The 19,879-nt window shown below is 42.6% G+C and overlaps 1 protein-coding gene and 1 long non-coding RNA gene across 4 annotated transcripts; one reads left to right on the plus strand and one right to left on the minus strand.

The window, feature by feature from the left end:
• The first annotated feature begins 1,990 nt into the window (after positions 1-1,990).
• LOC127370746 (amyloid-beta A4 precursor protein-binding family A member 1-like) lies at positions 1,991-19,860 on the plus strand. Of its 3 annotated transcripts, none has more exons than XM_051413098.1 (13): positions 1,991-2,311; positions 6,671-8,617; positions 9,523-9,897; positions 10,601-10,640; positions 10,939-11,084; positions 14,934-14,966; positions 15,248-15,334; positions 15,556-15,756; positions 17,175-17,354; positions 18,039-18,251; positions 18,379-18,498; positions 18,768-18,908; positions 19,382-19,860. In XM_051413098.1, exons 2-13 carry the CDS (start codon positions 6,734-6,736, stop codon positions 19,451-19,453), a joined length of 3,492 nt encoding a protein of 1,163 aa, XP_051269058.1. In that variant the 5' UTR covers positions 1,991-2,311; positions 6,671-6,733; the 3' UTR covers positions 19,454-19,860. The 3 variants fall into 3 exon arrangements, with proteins under 3 accessions (XP_051269058.1, XP_051269057.1, XP_051269059.1); XM_051413097.1 differs by having other exon boundaries at positions 6,674-8,617; XM_051413099.1 differs by having other exon boundaries at positions 6,674-8,617; positions 10,939-11,078.
• LOC127370748 (uncharacterized) lies at positions 11,493-17,781 on the minus strand. The gene is made up of 2 exons (XR_007886271.1): positions 17,724-17,781; positions 11,493-12,202 (listed from the first exon to the last, which is right to left on the minus strand). It is a non-coding gene; the product is annotated as an uncharacterized LOC127370748 (long non-coding RNA).
• Positions 19,861-19,879: the final 19 nt, after the last annotated feature.

The raw sequence follows: 19,879 nt of genomic DNA on the forward strand, positions 1-19,879 counted from the left end.
ATGAACACAATGAAACCTGCAGTGTGCGTTTGAATTGAGGGCACGGGTTTTCTGCGTGCTAAAAGATAGCTCTGTTATGGGCTGTGATGAAACATTAATGTGTGTTAATTCCAGTAATGGGTTTGGGCTGTGCTCACTGCGTGCAACAGAATACATACAGTAGGAGGCCTATACCTTCATCCAAGTATGCAGACAAGGCCACAAATTATTGATGTCTTCTCTGGAAATAGAACAGCAGTGTATTGGACTCAGAGCATGAAATATAGTGTGACACGAGTTAATGCCAGCAGCAGAGCGATAACGTTACCTCACATACACTCTGATGACCTATTTCTGCATGTTGCACTCTATGTTTTGGAGCTTTTTGATTGGCTTAGGATTTGAATTGTGTCACACACACCTCCACACTCACGCAAAGGTTTACAGCCTGTACTTTCCACAATCGGAAAGTGTGGGATCGAAGATGTGTGGCTGCAAAGATGGCAATAACAGATTGGATGCCATGGTTACTACTCCACACCATCACCATCCTCCGTCACATGTTGTTGTCACGGTAACGGCTGCTCCGGCGGAAGGGCGCACATGACTTAGGTGAGAATGCGTTACACGGGCTCAATAATGTGTAGACACAGTCCCTGTTGATCTGCTCCACCAGGCCTTGAGTGACACCGAAATGTGCCCGGATTATCGTGCCGGAAACGGTTTTAACCTGCATATGAAGATTAAACCACCTGTGTATTAGATAATGACAGACATTTACAACATTAATATTCAGTGACTATTGTGTTAATTAATGACAGGACTGGGGCAAAAACATACATCTACACATCATTCAAGAGATGAAAGACTTTGAAATTTGGCATATTTGTGGGTTTAATAATGTGTCACTTTCTTTAAACGTAAACTAACTCTGAACATTCAACTTGGGTCAGTTGAAGATTGTGAATATCTGGACAACTCAAGGAAATGGAGAGGTGGAGATTTCTCAATGACTCCTCTATCCAGCCTGAAGGAAAAATCCACCTGCTGCACAATAAAGATTATTGTTTCCCAGAATTGTTACTCCTTACTCATCTTGTAGGTTGTAGGGGTTCATTTATCTATATTCATCTTATTTTCAATTATTTCACAATTTCAAGTATGGATAGCAGTGTGTAGGCTTTTTTCTCCCAAATATTATTGCAACACATGCATCATGTACGACTGAACCAAGACATCCACAGGCCTTTTTCACTGCAGACATGTCATACAAGAAAAGAAACAGGGGTTGCTTATAACATTAACAAGTGTTACAGTGAGCTAAGATGCACTGAAATGGCCAATTTTATAATTATAATATATAGAAATGACTAACACACTGAATATGTAAATATTATAAAAAAATTAAGACATAAAATGTCATCAAAAGTTTATTTATTTTTTATATTTATTTTTATATTATTTATATATTTATATTTATTTAAGCTAAATGCACAGTAACCTAAAATAATTCCTGATGCTGATTATTTACATATTATTTTCTATTTTTTACTGGGACACAATGTCAAGTAAAGAACAGAGAAATATCACTTCCAGCTGCCATCTTTGATGATCAGGACTCATTACAGTTAAAATATGTTGGAGAAGAAACTGGCTGTTTTTAACACTGTGCTGCCAAACAAGCTGTGTTTTTGTTTTAAAGTTTGGTTTACATTTGTCTTTGAAGAAAACGATACGCTCACGTTAGCAGAGCTGGCTAAACATGATGACAGCCAAAGGTAAGTAATGTAAAAACCTTATTATCAACACTTTATTGTGTGTTTATGGTGAAAACAATGAATGGGCACACAGTACAGCTAACAGGATACTACTTATACCCCCACCTGTCCAGCTGTTACAGGTGTGTTAGTAATAAAGCAGCATCTCGTTCAGACCAGAAAGATAACACAGGCAGATAAACAGCGACACCTCCGGCAGACTGTGGGAATATAACCGCGGACGGTGCTGCGGTAGGCGGGCAGAGCAGAGCTGCTGATGATGGAGTAGGTGGGACGAGGCTGGGCTCCACTCGTGGCCGTAAGGACCTGTTTGTGTCTGCAGCACCAGCACCAGCAGCAGCAGCAGTGTTTGTAAAGGCGCTTTGTGCATCGCTAATCCGCTCTGATGTCACGGTGCAGAAGGAGGGGCTGAGCTCTCCGCGTTTAATCCCGAGCAAGTTGTCTGGAGGGACAAGCCGAGCCAAACCAAGCCGAGCTAAGCGAGCAGGCAACGGGAGCAGGGGCGATGTGTACTGCAGCAGCCGGACCCGGGCCTCTCCTCCTCTGACATGCAGGTAAATGAGTGAATGTCATGTCCGGCAGCCGGTGCCGGGAAGCCGGGTTTAGTGTGGGGCAGGAAGGCGGAGTGGGAATGTGTTCGGGTCTTTCTCGCTGATGGCGGATCCGACACCTGAGGAGATTTAATGTGGACCCTCCGGAGGGAACCAGGGAGGCATTTAGACAGGTGACAGTTTGCTGCACTTTATTCCCAAGTGGATGTCAGGCAATGGGGTACAGTGAAAGAGCAGGATGTACGTATCCAGAATAACACCGTGATCATTTATGAATTGTACCATATAAGCGCATTTTCAAAGAGATTGAGTGCAGGACTAATCACCAATTGATAATGAGTGGCAATCTCAAAAGGAAGGCTTTTAACATAATAAAACCGTTCAAGGCCAAGGGAGGGGATTTAAGAAGCCTTCAAAATAAAAGCACTTGCCAGTTTGGCACTTGTTCGTGGATTAGTCATGAATGTGTCTTCTCCCTGTGGAGCAATTTCGTAGACTACATGTAAACACAATGTTAGTAATATGACTATTGATGTATCCCAACATGGACCATATGTTTGCTGAGTGAGCGTGTCTGTCACTGTGTGGTGTGTGTGTGTACGTGTGAGAGAGGGAGAGAGGAGGGGAGAGGATGAATCATGCTCTCAAGAATAGAAAGATAAGGAGAATCGTTTCAAAGTGAGGACAGTTGCATCTAATGATTATTTTCATTATCAGCCAATCTGCCAGTCATTTTTTTGATGAATCATTTATCTTGAATGTCAGAAAAGAGAAATATATAGTCCACAATGGTGTCTTCAATTGACCAACAGTCCAAAACCCAAAGATCCATTTACTCTTAAACAGTTTGAAGAAAAACAGCAAATCCTCACAATTGAAAAGCTGGGGGAGGTAATCTTTGCCATTTTAGCTTTAGATATGTAAATCACTTATCAGATTTGTTGTTTAATTTTCTGCTGATTGACTTATCGAGTAATCAACCAGTGAACTGTTTCAGCAGGGTTTTGGGACATAGTTAGGCCTAATTTAAATAAAATGCAATATTAGGATCTGGGTTTAGGGAAAAGTTTAAACTCGGGATTAAATGTGTGATGTGTGGCAAGCATTTAAATGATTGGATGTACCTTTTTACTGTTGCCTTTTTCTGATCACTGCACCACCCAGTGTCTGTTAAATTTATTTAATATTTGTGAGTATGAAAATTATGGCTTAAAAAGGGAAGTTTGGGTTTTTAAAGTGGGGTTGTATGAGTTACTTATCCATAGCCAGTGTATTACACTGACAGAGACGCCATAGTCAGTGTGTAATACACTGGCTCTGGAGTGTATTACACTATTACACTACAGAAGATGGCAGTCGGCACGCTCCCAGTTTGGAGAAGCAGACAGGAGTACCAGCACAGAAATGAGCGATCAATTTAAGTGCACGCTATATTTAGAATATTTTCATTGCTTTACCTAGCTGACAGAGAGCCTCATACTGAAGCTGGTTATATTTCTCTCTCTAAAGCAGCCAGATTCCATTGACAAAAACAGCAACTTTACCTTGCAGAACACTGGGGCTGCTAGTCTACCACTGCCTCGATCTGAAACAACTCATCTCGGTTCAGATCCATACTAATGTGTTAAAACACCAAAGTTACACAATGACACAAACAAACTAACCAATCGAGGCAGCAGTGGACTCCCGTGTTCTGCAAGGTACAATGACTGTTTTTGTCAAAGGAGTCTGGTGGCTTTGAAGAGCATAGATCGATAAAACGTTTTTCTAAGCGTAATTGATTGCTGAGGGTGAGTGAAATGAAGGGTGAATGCCCTTGGTCATTAGAAATTGTGTAATCATTTTTGTGTAAATACCTTCTAGAAGCCCTTGTAGTCTACTCATCACCAAAATGTCATCGGGCATTTTATAGAATAAATGATTTATCTGTTAACAGGTACATCAATGATGGAAATAGTCATAATTCAACAGCCGCGATTCAGTCAAAAATGTTGTGTAATTTGCTATTCATCATCATTCAGCCCAAGCTTTAGGCATGTAGTGGAGGAAGTTAAAGACTAGTGAATTGATGTAATCAGTGAAGGTCCTTGCAAGTTCGTATAGCACACGTGTGTTGTTGTCAGTGTGTGCTTGTGTCCGTCAGCATAAGATCAGCAAGTTAATGGGCTAGTAAATCCCCCACCCTGCAGCTTTCACTGTGGCCTGACAGATGGAAGTGTAGTGCTCGGCTCACAGCTCTGCAGGCCTGTGTACGTTTCACTGCCGTGCTGCCAGGGCCATCTGTGACCCGGGCAACCCTTCCTCTCTGACCCCCCCCCACACACACACACACACACACACACTCTGAGTCACCCAGCCAGCACTGTCCAGTCCTAAAGTCCAGGCAGAGAGGGACATTAGCCACCCTAGGAGTCCGCCCTCACTCCTGCTGCGTCCCTTTATGTTCCCTCGCCAGCAGTTGTGGTTTGTGCTCAGATTACAGGATCAACATTAACCCTTGCCCTCCGTGTCTGTCCATGTGTTTGATTTTTAAGTCTAGAATGTGTATATGTGCACTGCCTCTTAATGTATTGTGAAACATGAATATGAATGTTGAACAGGAGCTGCTGTACTTCACAGTTGGGAGTGAGCTTATCATAAATTTACAAATCTTACGAGAAATCCACTCTCACGCATACGATGGATGAAATAACTTGTAAATGGACCTATTAAGATAAAAGCAATAATTAAGATTCAGAATAATCTGGCATACTTAAAGGTCCAGTGTGTAACATTTAGGAGGCTCTATTTGCAGAAATAAAATTGTATAATCACCTGAATATGAGAATGGTTGTTTTTGTTACCTTAGAATGAGCCGTCTATATCTACAGACGCTTTGGGTTGCCTTCCATGGAGTCCGCCATGTTTCTACAGTAGCCCAGAAAGGACAAACCAAACACTAGGTCTAGATACCTGTGTTTCGCGGCCACCGTAGCTCCTCCTTCGCGCTTGGTTGGGGATAGTGAAGTGATGGAGTTGCAAGCTGCAATTACACTGCTAGATGCCGCCTAATCCTACACACCGGTCCTTTAATCCAATTTTCTTAGTTGTCTTTTCAAGATTTCCTCACCAAAAAAAGAAGAAAACATCTTTAAGTAATATCGCTAAACAAATAAGTACATTTTCCTTTGCACTATTGTCTTATAAATGTGGGGAAACACCCTTTATGAGAAATATCTTTTTATGCCTGAAGTTGTATTAACGAACATATGCAGATTCCTCGAATGATTTAAGTAAGTTTTTCAAAAAATAACAAAAGACTCATGTCCTCAGTTTGATTTCCCTTTTTTGTTAGATTTTACATCTCATGCATACAGCCAGACATTTATATATTCTTCTGATCATTACGGTCAGATAAATAACTTATGAAAGCAGCCTCAGTGAAACATATGGAGTAGCAATAATGAGAAATGCTTTTAAGCATTCATGTAGGCATAAACAAGCTTCATCCTTCTTTTTTTTTCTTTAAATCAGACTGTATATTTTTCTATACTATACTTTTCTGGAACCAGTTTATTATTCCTTAAATTGTAGTAGGATTATATTGTGGTGTCCTTTCTCAGCTCATTGACCTCAGACACGTCGAAGCCTGCGATAAGAGATAACTAATGGATACTCTGATAGCCTTGTCATATTAAATAAATATCAAAACTGGGCTTCTCACTCACAGAGGGCATTTATTATTCAGATCGCTGCCCTATTCAGCTCTCTCTGTCGGGTCTTATCTGATACCAGAGAGATGTCCCTCCTTGTCCTCCTGCCCTGCCTCCTCCTCCTCCTCGTCCTCCTTTTCTATCTTCCCATCCTGTGCCATCTGCCAGCTGCTGGTGGACGGATGAATGTGGTGCAGATTAAAGTGCACTGCACACCCTGATGAATCCCAGAGGATTTAGGTTTCTGCTATTAGCAATATAGAGACAGGGAGTCCCCGGGCTGATACTGTAAACTGAAGGAAATGCAAAGTTGCAAATAATCTAAGTTAAAGTCAGTGGCATTGTTAATGTAGACTAAATGTGTGTATTTTACTGCTGCCAGAGAGATGGATATTTAAGATATTGATTGCAGTTATTCAGTCAGTCCATCCATTAGCTATACCCACTTATCCTTGAGGACAGCTGGAGCCAATCCTAGAGGCAAGAATTCAATGCCACTTTTGATACTGATTTGTATGGAAACATTTTAGTGTGTATTCAGGAAGTGTTGGTGTTCAATATCCAGTCCTAATAAGGTGTCTGTTTGACATGTGAGGCTAAACCTTTCCTTGGACCTCTTTTGTGTGTGTAATTTGACTTTTCATGTTTATATCCTGTCTCCGTCTATGAGCAGGATTTTCTTGAAGACAAGAGGAGCATGTTCTGAAAATTGGAGTCGGATCACGCCCCAGCCATGAGCCACAAGTATCAGGGAGAGGCATCCGGGGAAGCAGGCGAGGAGCACAAGGTGCCTCCGAGGAGCAGGCAGCCCAACGGGACGACACCCGGGGAGCCTCCAGTACGTCGATCCTGGAGGCCATGTCAGATGCTCAACCAGGATGGAGAACCGAATCCCCATCATCATCATCACCATCACCCTCCTCACCACCACCACCACCACCACCCACCCACCGGTCGCGGACCCCCTCGGCATCGCCGGCGGCCTCCGTCAGGGCAAGGACAGGGGCAGGGCCAAAGCCAGGCTCAGAGTCCTGGTCTGGTCCCTGCGGTGGCTCCTTCCAAGCCGGATGGAGAAGAGAGTCGAGACACTGAGCCTCGTCCCATCCAGCAACCCCGCCCTGCTGTGGCCCGTTACCGCCGTCATGGCGACCCTAACCCCAGGCTCAGAGGTCACAGACAGAGACAACCAATCGGAGAGATGAAGGACTCTGAGCCTGGTGCAGATGAGAGAAAGGGTCCGGCAGAAGTGCAGGTACAGCAACGCTTGTCAGATGATCCTGTAATGGACCAATCGCAGGACAGGGGACCTCCTCACCAAACCCCCGTTGCTGTTGTCACCCCCACCCACCTCTCACCTGGTCCTGCAACCCATAGCATGCAACAGCACCCTCGACACAGTCCTCCTGCTGAGGCGGAGGAAGATCTCCAGGAGTGTAAAGGGGAGTGTGAAGAGGAACCTGAGGAAGTTAAGAAGAAGGACGAAGAACAAGAACAGGCAGAGGATGATGGAGATTGCCATGACGACATGCAGACAGTGGATGACGAAGCTGAGGACCGTGTGGAGAGGGTGGAAGAGGATCAGGAAGAAGTGATGGATGACGTAGCGGAGGACATTGCAGCTCAGGGAAGTGAAATCACTGATCTCTGCTCCGACACGGAGAGCGCCGCCTCGCTCAGTATGGACGGACCTCTCCACAGCCCACCGCCCCTCCAGTCTCCAACTCCTCCTTCATCCCCAGACGTTCCACCCTTCCCCCAGCTTGACCACTTCAGTGAGGACACCAGTTTGAGCCCTCTGCCTGACACCGACCTACTACCTGAAGAAGAAGATGACGATGACGATGACGATTGCTCTGAATCGTGCTCGCTGTCTCACTTCACTTCCAGCTCAGAATCTTATCCAAAAACCTATGCAGACTTTTATTCAGAGTCCCACCAAAAATCCTACCCTGAGCCTGTTTACGAGTCGTACTCAGAGCCAAAATCCCATCCTAACTCTTTTCCTGAGCCCCTTAAGACCTCCTACCCCGAGTTACACAGAGAACCTCGCAGGCAATCTGGTTGGAGGACTGAGCCTAATGAGGCCCAGCAGGAGTCCCACCAAGAGCCCTTTAGCAGCCATAGACAGGAGAATGTACAAAAAGGGGCTCTGTCCTCCCCCACCAAGGGTTCCCATTATTCCACAAGGCAGGGTAGAGACCGCGGTTCCCATCACTCCCCTCTGGACCGCTCAGTTGGCTGCCGGCTGCACCACTACGACGGACAGTCCGACGGTGAGGGGGACAGCGCCGATCAAAGCCCCGTTCCCAAAAGTTGCAGGCAGGCACCTAGACAAGCAGAAACCCAGGCCAAGAGCCCTTCGTCTACGCAGAGCAGCTCAGGCGAGGCCCAGGAGGAGCGCAACACTGTGGCCCCCCCAGGGGAGGAAGGCTCCAGGGGCTCAGGAGACGCCATCAGCCTGGCCATTAAAGACATTAGGGAGGCAATTGAGGAGGTAAAGACTAAGACAGTGCGCTCCCCCTACACACCTGACAAGCCTGTGGAGCCGATTTGGGTGATGAGGCAGGAGGTCAGCCCCACAGAGGACGTTTACCCTCCGCAGACTACAGCTGACCATGTAAGTATGACTTCACTCATCATTAATGCTTACTGTTTTGTTTTTACTGAAAAATATATATCCCAAACTGTTTGATCTGATATTCATGTGTTGAGCTGGACGGACTCACTGAGAATGACTTGTCAGTCACAAGGTAACCACGCCCTAAAGCATACCCTGTTTTATCGTCTGTTTTACTCTAAATGGGACCATAATTTACTAAATGAACATCATAATATATGGAAGAAGACTTACAATAATATATAATAATATATAAGACTAATAAATCAAGTGAGAAGTAGAGTCATTTCTCCATAAGGCTCAATACTATCAGACTTTTAGTTTGCAGTTAATGGAGCTGTCCCCGCTGGCCTGTAAAGAGAACGCACGTTTACTTCACAGATCCAGAAGCTCTGTCCACAAATGAAATACTGTCAGTTGTCTAAATTAAAAAAAATACGCATACAAACAACTCTAAAGCTGTCTTTATTTGTTTGACACATGAACATGAACCAAAGCTATAAAATGACTTAGGTGGTTATATTTTAGAGGTATTTCTTTAAATGACTCCTGGTGCTATTTCTGTTTCTGTCCCAAAATGTTGAACTATACCTTTAAGGCTGTACTGATGATTGACATTGCCGATGTCTGCAGTGTTGCAATAATTAAATTAGATTTTATTACTTTCTGGACGCAAGCAGACTGAAGATTTACATCACTGGCTCTAATTTCATTTTCTGTTACTTGGACTAACGCCCAAATCCTAAATCATGTATTGTTGGAATAAGGTGATTTGCTATAGATGCACTGCAGTTTCAAAGGAGTGATTTTTTTTTTTTTTTGTATTATGATTTATTTTAAGAATTCTTTACATACTTAAAATAATACTACAATTATTATTTTTTTCTTTCTCTTTTTTCTCTCAGTTGTCTCCTCACTCCCCCTCGCAGTCAGTTTCTGAGTCTCCGTCCCGCTACGCTTCAGTTCCAGCTCGGGAACCGGTTAGTCCGCTGAGAGTTGAGTCAGCCAGAGCGTTTCCTCCTCAGCATTATCACCAACCGCAGCCCCAACACAACCATCACCACCACCAAGGCCACCATCCACAGCCGAGGGACAACACGAGGCCGCCTCAGACATACACAAAGCCACAACCGTATGCACACGTGCCGCCTAATCAGCATCAACAACGTCAACATCAGCAACAGATTCAACATCAACAACAGCATCAGCAGCCTCCAGCTCAGCAGCCTCGTCCACAAGTTCAGCCACTGACGCCTCCACAGCCGCCGTCTGTCCAGGAGGTCAGAGTTCACAAATAAACATCCATAAAATATAGAAAAAAAGCTGCTCCTTATAACTCCAGAACTTTCTAGAGAGTCATTTTTTTTTTTACGTTTTCTTTGGTATCCAAACAATCCAGTCACAGTTAAATTGATTATTTTGAATTTACATTTGAATTGTAAAATTGAGATGTAAACTAGCCCCAGTCCACTCAAGTCACTCATTTACACAAAACATGTAGAATAATTTTCCCATATGAGGAAGAAGGGGTCTCAGTAATAAGACAGATACGGTTTCACAATGCCAAAGATATGGTGTCTTTTGCAGTTTGGTTTTAAGTAAAAAAAATAAATCTGATGTGGTGTCAAACATTTTTTATTTTTATTTTTATGAATATTATATTGCCAAGTGACAGTCGTCTGCACATCCATGGCTACATTGCAAAGAGGAATCTCTAATAGCTTATTCGTCATACTTTTAATGTTGGCAATTAGTCAAAATAACTAAAAAAAACTGGTCTCAAGTATCAGACTGCAGCGTAACTCACTGAATCCATGGCAACATGGATGATAAAGGGAGCCTGGCATCTTTTACAAGGTTTATCTGCCAGCAGCTAAGTGGGTGACAGCAGTAAAAGTCTTGCAGAATTTAAATAAGGAGACCTGCAGTATGTGAATAGAAATAAGGATGTTGATGTAGTTTTTCCCTTTTGTGCCTTCTCAGATTCGCAGATCTCTTCCTCAGTTTCCAACATTTGTGGACGGTGAGTGGACTTACATATGAAAGTCATATCAAACTCAGTTCCATCTGCGTCCTGCTCATCTGTCTACATGAAGATAAATACTTGAACATATGACATTTTACAATCTGTTTAGTTTCCTTTATTTTATATTCAAGGCTGTGTTTTCATATTTAAATTTACTGATATTGTAGATGGTGGGTGTAATTTTACCAGATCATTGCCATATCTTCACTTTTAAATCTGTATGTAGTAAGTCTGTGCGCTTGCAGATGTATGCATGTGTGTTCATGTGCCTAATTAGCGCATTTGGTTCATGCAGTCCCGGGACCATGTGACCCTGAAGACCTTATTGATGGCATCATCTTTGCAGCCACCTACCTGGGCTGCACCCACCTGCTGTCAGAAAGGACACCCACAAAGAGCGCCCGAATGCAGCAGGCCCAGGAAGCCATGAACAGAGTACGAGTGAGTGTTGAGTTTATTCTTATAATAGAGGGTGTCTGAGATTACTCCCTTGTTCACATATTCCCTACATGATAAAAAAATATAGTGCAGTATATAATAGGAAGTGATTGGGTATTTTCAAGAGCTTGCCTCATTAGAAAATACCCTATTTTAGTTTTTAATTTGATAGGTACAATCGCTGCCTCTGTTGACTATATTTAACTAACTCTAATTCAAAGGTTAAATGTTGATCTGTATACCTATATATCTTAGCATAGAAATATAATTGAATATGTCTGAATTTCTTATGCCAGCCCCATAAATACTGGCTGAATGGTATAAATGTGTCTGAAATGATGCAATAGACATTAGAATATCCCCATAAGATGGGATAGCCATAAAAAAACATAAAATTTGATAAACTATATATTCATGGTTTACATTTTTAATAATAGTGCTTACAACAGTCATCAAATCCATACCTCCTTGGTTAGGAGATACATTATCTAACACACTTGGTCGTCTGTGATGTAACTGAGGTTTGCTTCATATCTGAGTCTTTTAAAGTCAGAAACCCTCAGCCGGCAATACAGCCAGCGGGCGAAAAGTCCCTGGGTTGTGCACAATGCATCATCCACAGATCACTGCTCCTGATCCACAGTCACACAGGCTCCTCTCCTCAGCTCCACTGGATGTTACATAAACTCTTGATCAAGGCTGCGAAGCCCCGGAGACTGTAAGCCCTGTTTTCTGCTCCAGTCGCGGTTCATGAAGTCAAACACTTGGATCGCAGTGACTGAACTAAATATAGCAGTATATGATTTCATGTGGGTTGTTTTTGCTGGATACATGAGAAGAAATATCCAGTCATAATAGTGGATACACCAAGAAACAGATCTGTGCTCCCTGTGTGAATGTAGCTGCAGTCACTTGAGGGCAGGTGGTGTCAGGCAGTGAGTGGGAAAGATGGCTTCCAGTGACAGCGTGGCATTCAAACATAGAACTGTGGGAGAGATGAGCAGTAAGACGTTGCCATTTCGGAGATCGAGCGAAGAAAGTCAGAGGCGGGAAGAGGACTCTGCTCACTGGATGGTTGACTGACAGTTCCAGGACATCGCCTCCGTTAAGGTCTGAGAAACCTACAGGGAGGGAGAAGGTTAGAGACTGTATAATGATGAGGGAGATACATAAGTCATTTTACATTTTCAGAATGGAAAAGACAGAGTGGAGGCTCGCTGTCTGACAGGCTAAGTGAGCTGGCATCTCACTTGTAGGGATGTACTGATCCGACTCAAGGTAGTGGCTGCTACAGAGGAATAAAATCTGTAATCCTCCATTCTTTTTTAAGTTAAATTAACAGGTCGCTGTAACTACTCAGCCGTTCTTAACTAGTGGAGACATTCATTCACCAACATCCTTTTTAGGCTTGTGCCAATTTTAATTATATTATTTAGAAGGTTGATGAAATTTTGTCATTACAAAGCATCAACCTCATTCAGCTTGTCAAGATATAACACACACAGTTACTGGTGTTATGTACAGACAGACCTGACAAACAGCACAGAGTCTGTTCTCTTACAAAGCAAAACCAACCTGCTAAAAAAACGTTTTGTGGTGTAATAACTTTGTTTTTTGTTGTTGTTGTTGTTTAGAACTAAAGTGAACTTTTTCAACATTTCAGGCTTCAGCAGTACCGCTTCCGTAATAGTACAGTCCTTTTATTGTGAAGTATGTGAAGCAGGAAGTGACAATGATGAAGTATCAGCAGTGGTTTTATGCATCAGTGTGAGCTCACCTCAGCAAATGAAAAAAAGAACAGACCAGAAAACTATATCTAATGTTTATCCATCACATCTGGCTGATGAGTTTAATAGTGTCGGTATCGGGGTCAATACCAATCTGATGGAATAGATTCAGGAGTATACTTTGTTGTATTTTATCAGATTAATAATTGATCTAATGTATTTAGTGCATGTGAGTATTTCTAATACAGAATACATATAAAACATAATATGATCATTTTACTTGCTTATGTAGTGTTTTTTTTTCCAACAGTATAACATAATAGTAAATAATAACAATAATACTAACTACTAACAACATAGTAATAAAGGCCAGATAAACACAAATATTCTTGAGATTCATAAATATGAGAGTCCTCGTCCTCGTAGGACTCATATAGGCATGTACATTTTAATAAAATATATCTTGGATGTCCAAATACTGCAGAAGCTGATGCTCACAAACTGACAAAGATGCAGACATAAAACCGCAATATAATGGAAAATACTGAATACAATAGGTAAAAAACAAATTACATAAAAATCTGTGTGTAAAAATATCTTTCCTGAAGGAGGACACTGAGCTCTGCAGCTTCAGCCTCACAAGCGGGACAGTCCAGGACGGCATAGAAAGACGGACGCTGATTATTATACGAGATGTCTGCCAAATATAAAATGAAATGAAATACTGGAGGTGACATGACAGCTCTTAACAGAGTGATATACGGTGACGTCCACCACAGGTCAGGAGTCAGACTCGAGCTTGTGATGATGATGACGTATAGCCTAAAGAGTCTGCGAGCGGCGAGGTTGAATTGAGAAGATCTGACATGTTTGCTCCGGGACAGAATCCACAAAATAACATTCTCCTGGCCACAGTAAATAAATACTAATAAGCACTGTTGACATAAATTCACTGCATTAATCATCCCATATCACCATAAGCTCCAGTTCACATTAATAGAGGTTTAACGGTACAATCTCTACGCATCTAAACAGCTAATTGTTATTGTTTCTGGGTGAAGCTGGCATCGACAAACCTGTTTATTTTTTCTTCTTATATTTAGGGCTGAATGATTTGTGGAAAATATCCAAATGCAATTATTCCTATTAAATTGTGATTATTCCCTAACTTGAGGCCGGTGTGTTGGTCTACAATAGTGTTAAACAAGTTTGTATCAGTTATATCCACAGACTCATCTCATTGCAGTTTAACTAGAAGATTCTATTGCTGTTCACTACCCGCCTGCTGTCCATCATTAACACTCGACAACTACAGAGCTAGCTGCTGACTGTCTGTGTGAAAATAACAATTAGTGAGGTCATTTATTTAGGAAAAGACTCACCACCCTGCTGAACTGTAGGAAGACACAGTCCGCTCTTACCTGTTCAGACATCAACATGAAGTCAGAAGTGATGCTTCTGTCTTAAAGAAACTATCTTTGGCTGAGCATAAATACTCATTTTTATTATTATTTTGTCCGTTTAAAACCCCACAGATAATCAGAAAATGAAGATTTTGCTTGAAAAATTACTTTGACGAATAATCAATTATCAAAATAGTTATGGATTTTTCTGTTCATCAACAAATTCATTAGTCAACTAGTTGTAATATTATTAGTAAGTCTGCTGTAGAAAGGGCATTACTACACCTACCAACTACACAGATACAGTTGAGAGAGCAAAACGGCAGCACAAGCCCAACATTTGGAAACACAGACCCAGAGCTGTGATGAGGCGTCTGCCAGAAACACATGAGGTCGCTTGTCTTTCTTCGGGGTCGTTTGTGTCACATTGATGAAGAGGAAACTTTTGATAATGTTTGCTGCAAAGGCCTCTGGCAGCCTGCTGTTGTCAGATGTGATAGACAGTAACATCACTGTCCTCCCCCACACACACACACACACACATACAGACACAGACACAGACACACACACCTTTAAGGTCCTTTTGTCCCCTAATTTGGCATTTGGAATAAAGACAGTCTACAGTGAATGAGGCGATCACCCCCCCCGAGAAGGTATTTTCTTGTACTGTTGTCTTTCTTTGTCTCTTTCTCAGTCTCTATTCTGCTTTCTGATCACTACAGGCTGCTCAGAAGCAGGCGAAAAACAGGAAAAAGGTACGTTTGTTTTGTGATTGAACAAGTCTCATGTTAAAAATGACTGTGTACAGATATTTGAGCTCAGATGCTAATGTTAGCTCCATCAGGATCGTTATTTTGTGTCGCATGCAGATTGCACGAGACATCTGTGTTTCGCTTTCATTAAAATGTTATTTGCGGTCGTTCGATTTGATGGCTCTTGACAGTCGTGACGCCAGCATTGCTCTCCTTCGCTGCTGTCCGTCAACCTGTTGCTTCTTCTGTTCACTTCTTTTCTTGTTTTCTCTCCGGCCGTGCAGAGCCCCGACGGGGAGGCTCCGTCCACTGCTGAGGTTGATCTGTTCATGTCCACACAGAGGATCAAAGTCCTCAATGCAGACACTCAGGTATCACAATGATAATATGCATACCTTACTGATCAGTAAATAACTTAAATCCTTCAGTACTGGACGGAGAATGTCTTTACACAAAGAGAGATGACAGGTTAGATTTCTTCACCAAACCTCAGTAAAAAATGTCTCTATTTAGCAGATTTAATGTCATAGCAGTGACCCACAGCAAAATCTGATTTAATCAAGAGTAACTCCTGTCGTGTTTGGATCACCAGGAGTCTTTAATGGACCTGCCACTGAGGACGATCTCCTACATCGCTGACATCGGTAACATGGTGGTGCTGATGGCCCGGGGGAAGATGGTGCGTTCCCGCAGCGCACAGGAAAACCTGGACCACACAGCTGAGCAGACCACCATGACCCACGACGACAGGCGACTGTACAGGATGATCTGCCACGTCTTCGAGTCCGAGGATGTGAGTTATTGATTATTAATATGTTTTATTTTTATCTATTAGCCTATAAATCATACTGCTGGGAAGCTTGTGTTTGCGTTTACTGCTCGCCACTGCCTTTGCAGTAACTGGAACAAGGAAAGCTAACCGAAACCACCCTTGCTGACTATGACATTATTGAAAGCAACACTCATTAAGTTGGAAGTGAGCACTTGTTGTCTTGCTGGGAGCTGGAGCTGAGTGTTCAGTACAGAGGTCGGTCCAGGACAAGTTCAAACTAGCTTTGCACAAACGCTGAAAGCAGGGGAAATACACCTCCCACCACTCATAGCTAGTTAACTAGTCACCTACACATCCAAGAATCCCTTATATCACATGGATATTGTTTAGAATTAGAGGGAAGTGAGTGAAAAGTGAAGATACAGGCTATCACTGAGCACAGCTGTTATTGGTTCGTAAAAAAATGAAGTCATAAAAGTCACCATTTTAAATTTTAACATGTTGAAATTTAAGAACTTGTAAATGTGACAGCTTTGGAGTTGTGAGAAGGCATCTTTGACCTTCAGTTATGTTTCCACCCACTTCCAGTGTTTGTGCTGAGCTAGGCTAAACATTTCTGTTAAGTGCTGAAAAGAAAGCAAACAAGTGTATTTCCCAAATTATCCCCCAATATCTGCCACTAAGATGTGCATTAGAAACTGGGAAATGTACTACTGACTCTGTTCTCAGAGAGAATTTGAGACTTTTTTTAGTAGATTTCAATACAGTGTACCTGGAGCAGCATGTGGCCATTAGAAGAACTGCAGTTTAAAGGATAATTCTGGTGTGGATATATGTCTTATTGTTGTAGGTTTGTTATCGTTCCTATCGGTAATAATAACCCAGTTCGTTGCTGAGATCTGGGAACACGGCCCATTGCCAAAAGAAAATTTGGACATCATTTTATGGTGCGAGGAAAACTGTGGCAAAATTGGTGCCACGAAAGCAAGCAAAGTGTGAATTTCCCCTTGGGGATGAATAAAGTATCTATCTATCTATCTATCTATCTAAGTGTTAAAAGAAGTCAATACTAAACCTACAGGTACAGACAGACAGAATTTAGTTTAGCAAGAAGCTGATTGATAACATGTTTTCACAGCCTTTAAGATTGATTTTAAATTTAAGGTTAGGATTAAGTTACAGTAAGGTAAGTTGAGTACAAGTAAGCAATGCATCAAGTCTGTAAGGGTCCTCACAAGTATTGTACTAGTGTGTGTGTGTGTGTGTGTGTGTGTGTATGTGTATGTGTGTGTGTGTGTGTGTCTTAGCGGGATGTAAACAAGACTTTTAAACATGAGGTCTGTGCAGACAAAATTTGCCAAAGGGACTATAAAAGTTCCCGTCATTCACAAGCCCTGTTTTTTTCTCTCTCTCTCTCTCTCTCTCTCTCTCTCTCTCAGGCCCAGTTGATCGCTCAGTCTATCGGTCAGTCGTTCAGCGTCGCCTACCAGGAGTTTCTCAGGGCCAACGGCATCGACCCCGAGGACCTGAGCCAGCGGGAGTACAGCGACCTGCTCAACACTCAGGACATGTACAACGACGACCTCATCCACTTCTCCAAGTCAGAGAACTGCAGAGACGTAAGTGAGCCAGCAGGTGGCAGCACAGTCACAGGAGTTTTCTCATTCACCTCTTGTGCTTGAATCTATTTTTACCCTCAAAGAAATCAACTTCTGCTGGAATTTATATATATTTATATATTCCACTTTGATTGACCTTTATGGGTTGAAGGAATTTTGCAACTTTGGTAGAACAGCACAGCCCTTCAGTTCAGTTCAGGTCATATTAATGTTTGAACACAAATGAGCCAGTGAAATTATTTTTCTGCTCAGCCTGCTCTGTTAGTTTGCCTTCCGGTGGTTCAAATGAGCAGCTGGTTTCAGGGTCACAGCTGTGTGACAGTTTTCCTGAAAAATGTCATGCAGTTAAGGAAAAAAAAAGTTACTAACCCCAGCATGAAGGTGAATTTGAGACGCTCAACCTGGTCTGACCGCAGACCCTCCTCCCGCTGCTCCGAACGCCTGCTGTCATCTCGCATTTTTCAGAATCGTGCAGTTGGCCGCGAGAATCTCAAAGTGGGAGCAACGTCACTCGTTCATGTCGTTCGGATGACTGCATCATTTCACTGGGAGAGGTTTAAAGAGTTCAAATTGATACAGTCTGTTAAAAAAAGTTAAAAATGAAGACTGTTGTGGAGACGCTTGGAGAGCTCATCCTGTCTTTGAAAAGCTGTGCAAATATGAGCTCTGCATGTTTCCTCGCAGGTTTACATCGAGAAGCAGAAGGGCGAGATCCTGGGGGTGGTGATAGTGGAGTCGGGCTGGGGCTCCATCCTCCCCACCGTCATCATCGCCAGCATGATGCACGCTGGTCCGGCCGAGAAGTCTGGTCGACTCAACATCGGAGACCAGATCATGACCATAAACGGGACGAGTCTGGTGGGTTTACCGCTCAGCACCTGCCAGAGCATCATCAAGGTACGCTGCTGCCCTCACCTCAGTTTAGACCTTACAAAATGTTTAAAAATGAACTTTAATGTGAAAAACCTCTGTTGAAGGTGGTTAAATGTCTCCTGTTGCTAACCAGACTCTTGTCTTCCCTCAGGGTCTCAAGTCTCAGTCCAGAATCAAGATGAACATCGTCAGGTGTCCTCCAGTCACCATGGTGCTCATCCGCAGGCCAGACCTCAGATACCAGCTGGGCTTCAGTGTGCAGAACGGCATCGTGAGTATGGGGACTGACACACACACACACCCACACACACACACAGAGGATGTGGCTGAACTGTGTTGCTATCCTCTTTTTATATGACTGAAGAAGAGCTTTTATTTTGTTAACAGTGGCAGTTTCTTAGCAACAGACATGGAGCAGGGATTGTTAGGACAGTGTCCAAGGACACATTTACAGTTTTTACATGTTTAGTCTCAGAGTCACTGGTAGCTGCTACCGCTGTCTTTACTGTGTGTTTGAGTTGTGTGTGTGTGTGTGTGTAGATCTGCAGCCTGATGAGAGGAGGAATCGCTGAGAGAGGAGGCGTCCGCGTCGGCCACCGCATCATCGAGATCAACAGCCAGAGTGTCGTGGCGACGCCTCACGAGAAGATCGTTCAGATTCTGTCTAATGCCATGGGAGAGGTAGGAGGAGCTCTGCAGGGAAATCAAAAACTCAAATATTTGTTGTTTGTCTGCAGGAAAGTAAATTCTACTTTTACTTTTTTCAATATATTGTCGGTAAAACCCTGCACAAATTCCTCCCTTTCCTGATGAGCTTTTAGTTTTATTGACAATGTTTGATAGAGATTGAAAGAACAGCAAAGTTCAAACAAAAACGCCTGAAAACAGTATTTCTTTAAAAAAAAGCCTTTTACAGTAAAGTTAATTCTCCCTAGTGACCAGCTTTTATTTGTTTGTGCTGGCTCCAGACCTGGTTTTTGACGTTACTTTAATACCGTATTTAATATTAAAAATTGTTATACAAAAAAACGTAAGGAGCAGATTAAGGAGCCCTTTGGATTTCATGACATTACATTTTAAGCTTGAGCATGTGAAATGTTCTAAAAATAACTAACTCATCAGTATAATGTTTGCTTGTTTTCTTTCTGCTCCAGATCCACATGAAGACGATGCCTGCAGCCATGTACCGTCTGCTGACAGCACAGGAGCAACCTGTCTACATCTGAACACATTCACAGTGTTACTCAGTCTATCTTTACTACTGTCATCCATCCTTTCAGTTGTTTTAACCACCTTTCTCCTCTCTCTATCCCATTTGATATCACTTGACTTGCCTTAATCTGTACAGTACACTGTCATGTAAACATGTACATCTACAGTATGACAGCAGAAGACAGATTATCTCACTAGGCCGAGTGTTAATGTGATGTGTTATGTTCGACCAAAGAGAAATCGTGGATCTTATTGTGCGTATTTAGGTGGCAAGCAGAGTAAATATTACCTTTGGTTAAATAGCTGTAAAATCTGAATGTACTCTAATCATGTTGGACCTATACATTGTCAGGGCGGAGGTCAGGTTAAAGGGGAATGCATGTACAACTCTGCTGAATAAACTCTAAAGAAAAGACCGTAAGTTCTGGTTTGTTTTACTC

This window comes from Dicentrarchus labrax, unplaced genomic scaffold (genome assembly GCF_905237075.1).
Source record: "Dicentrarchus labrax unplaced genomic scaffold, dlabrax2021, whole genome shotgun sequence".
NCBI classification, from domain to species: Eukaryota; Metazoa; Chordata; class Actinopteri; family Moronidae; genus Dicentrarchus; species Dicentrarchus labrax.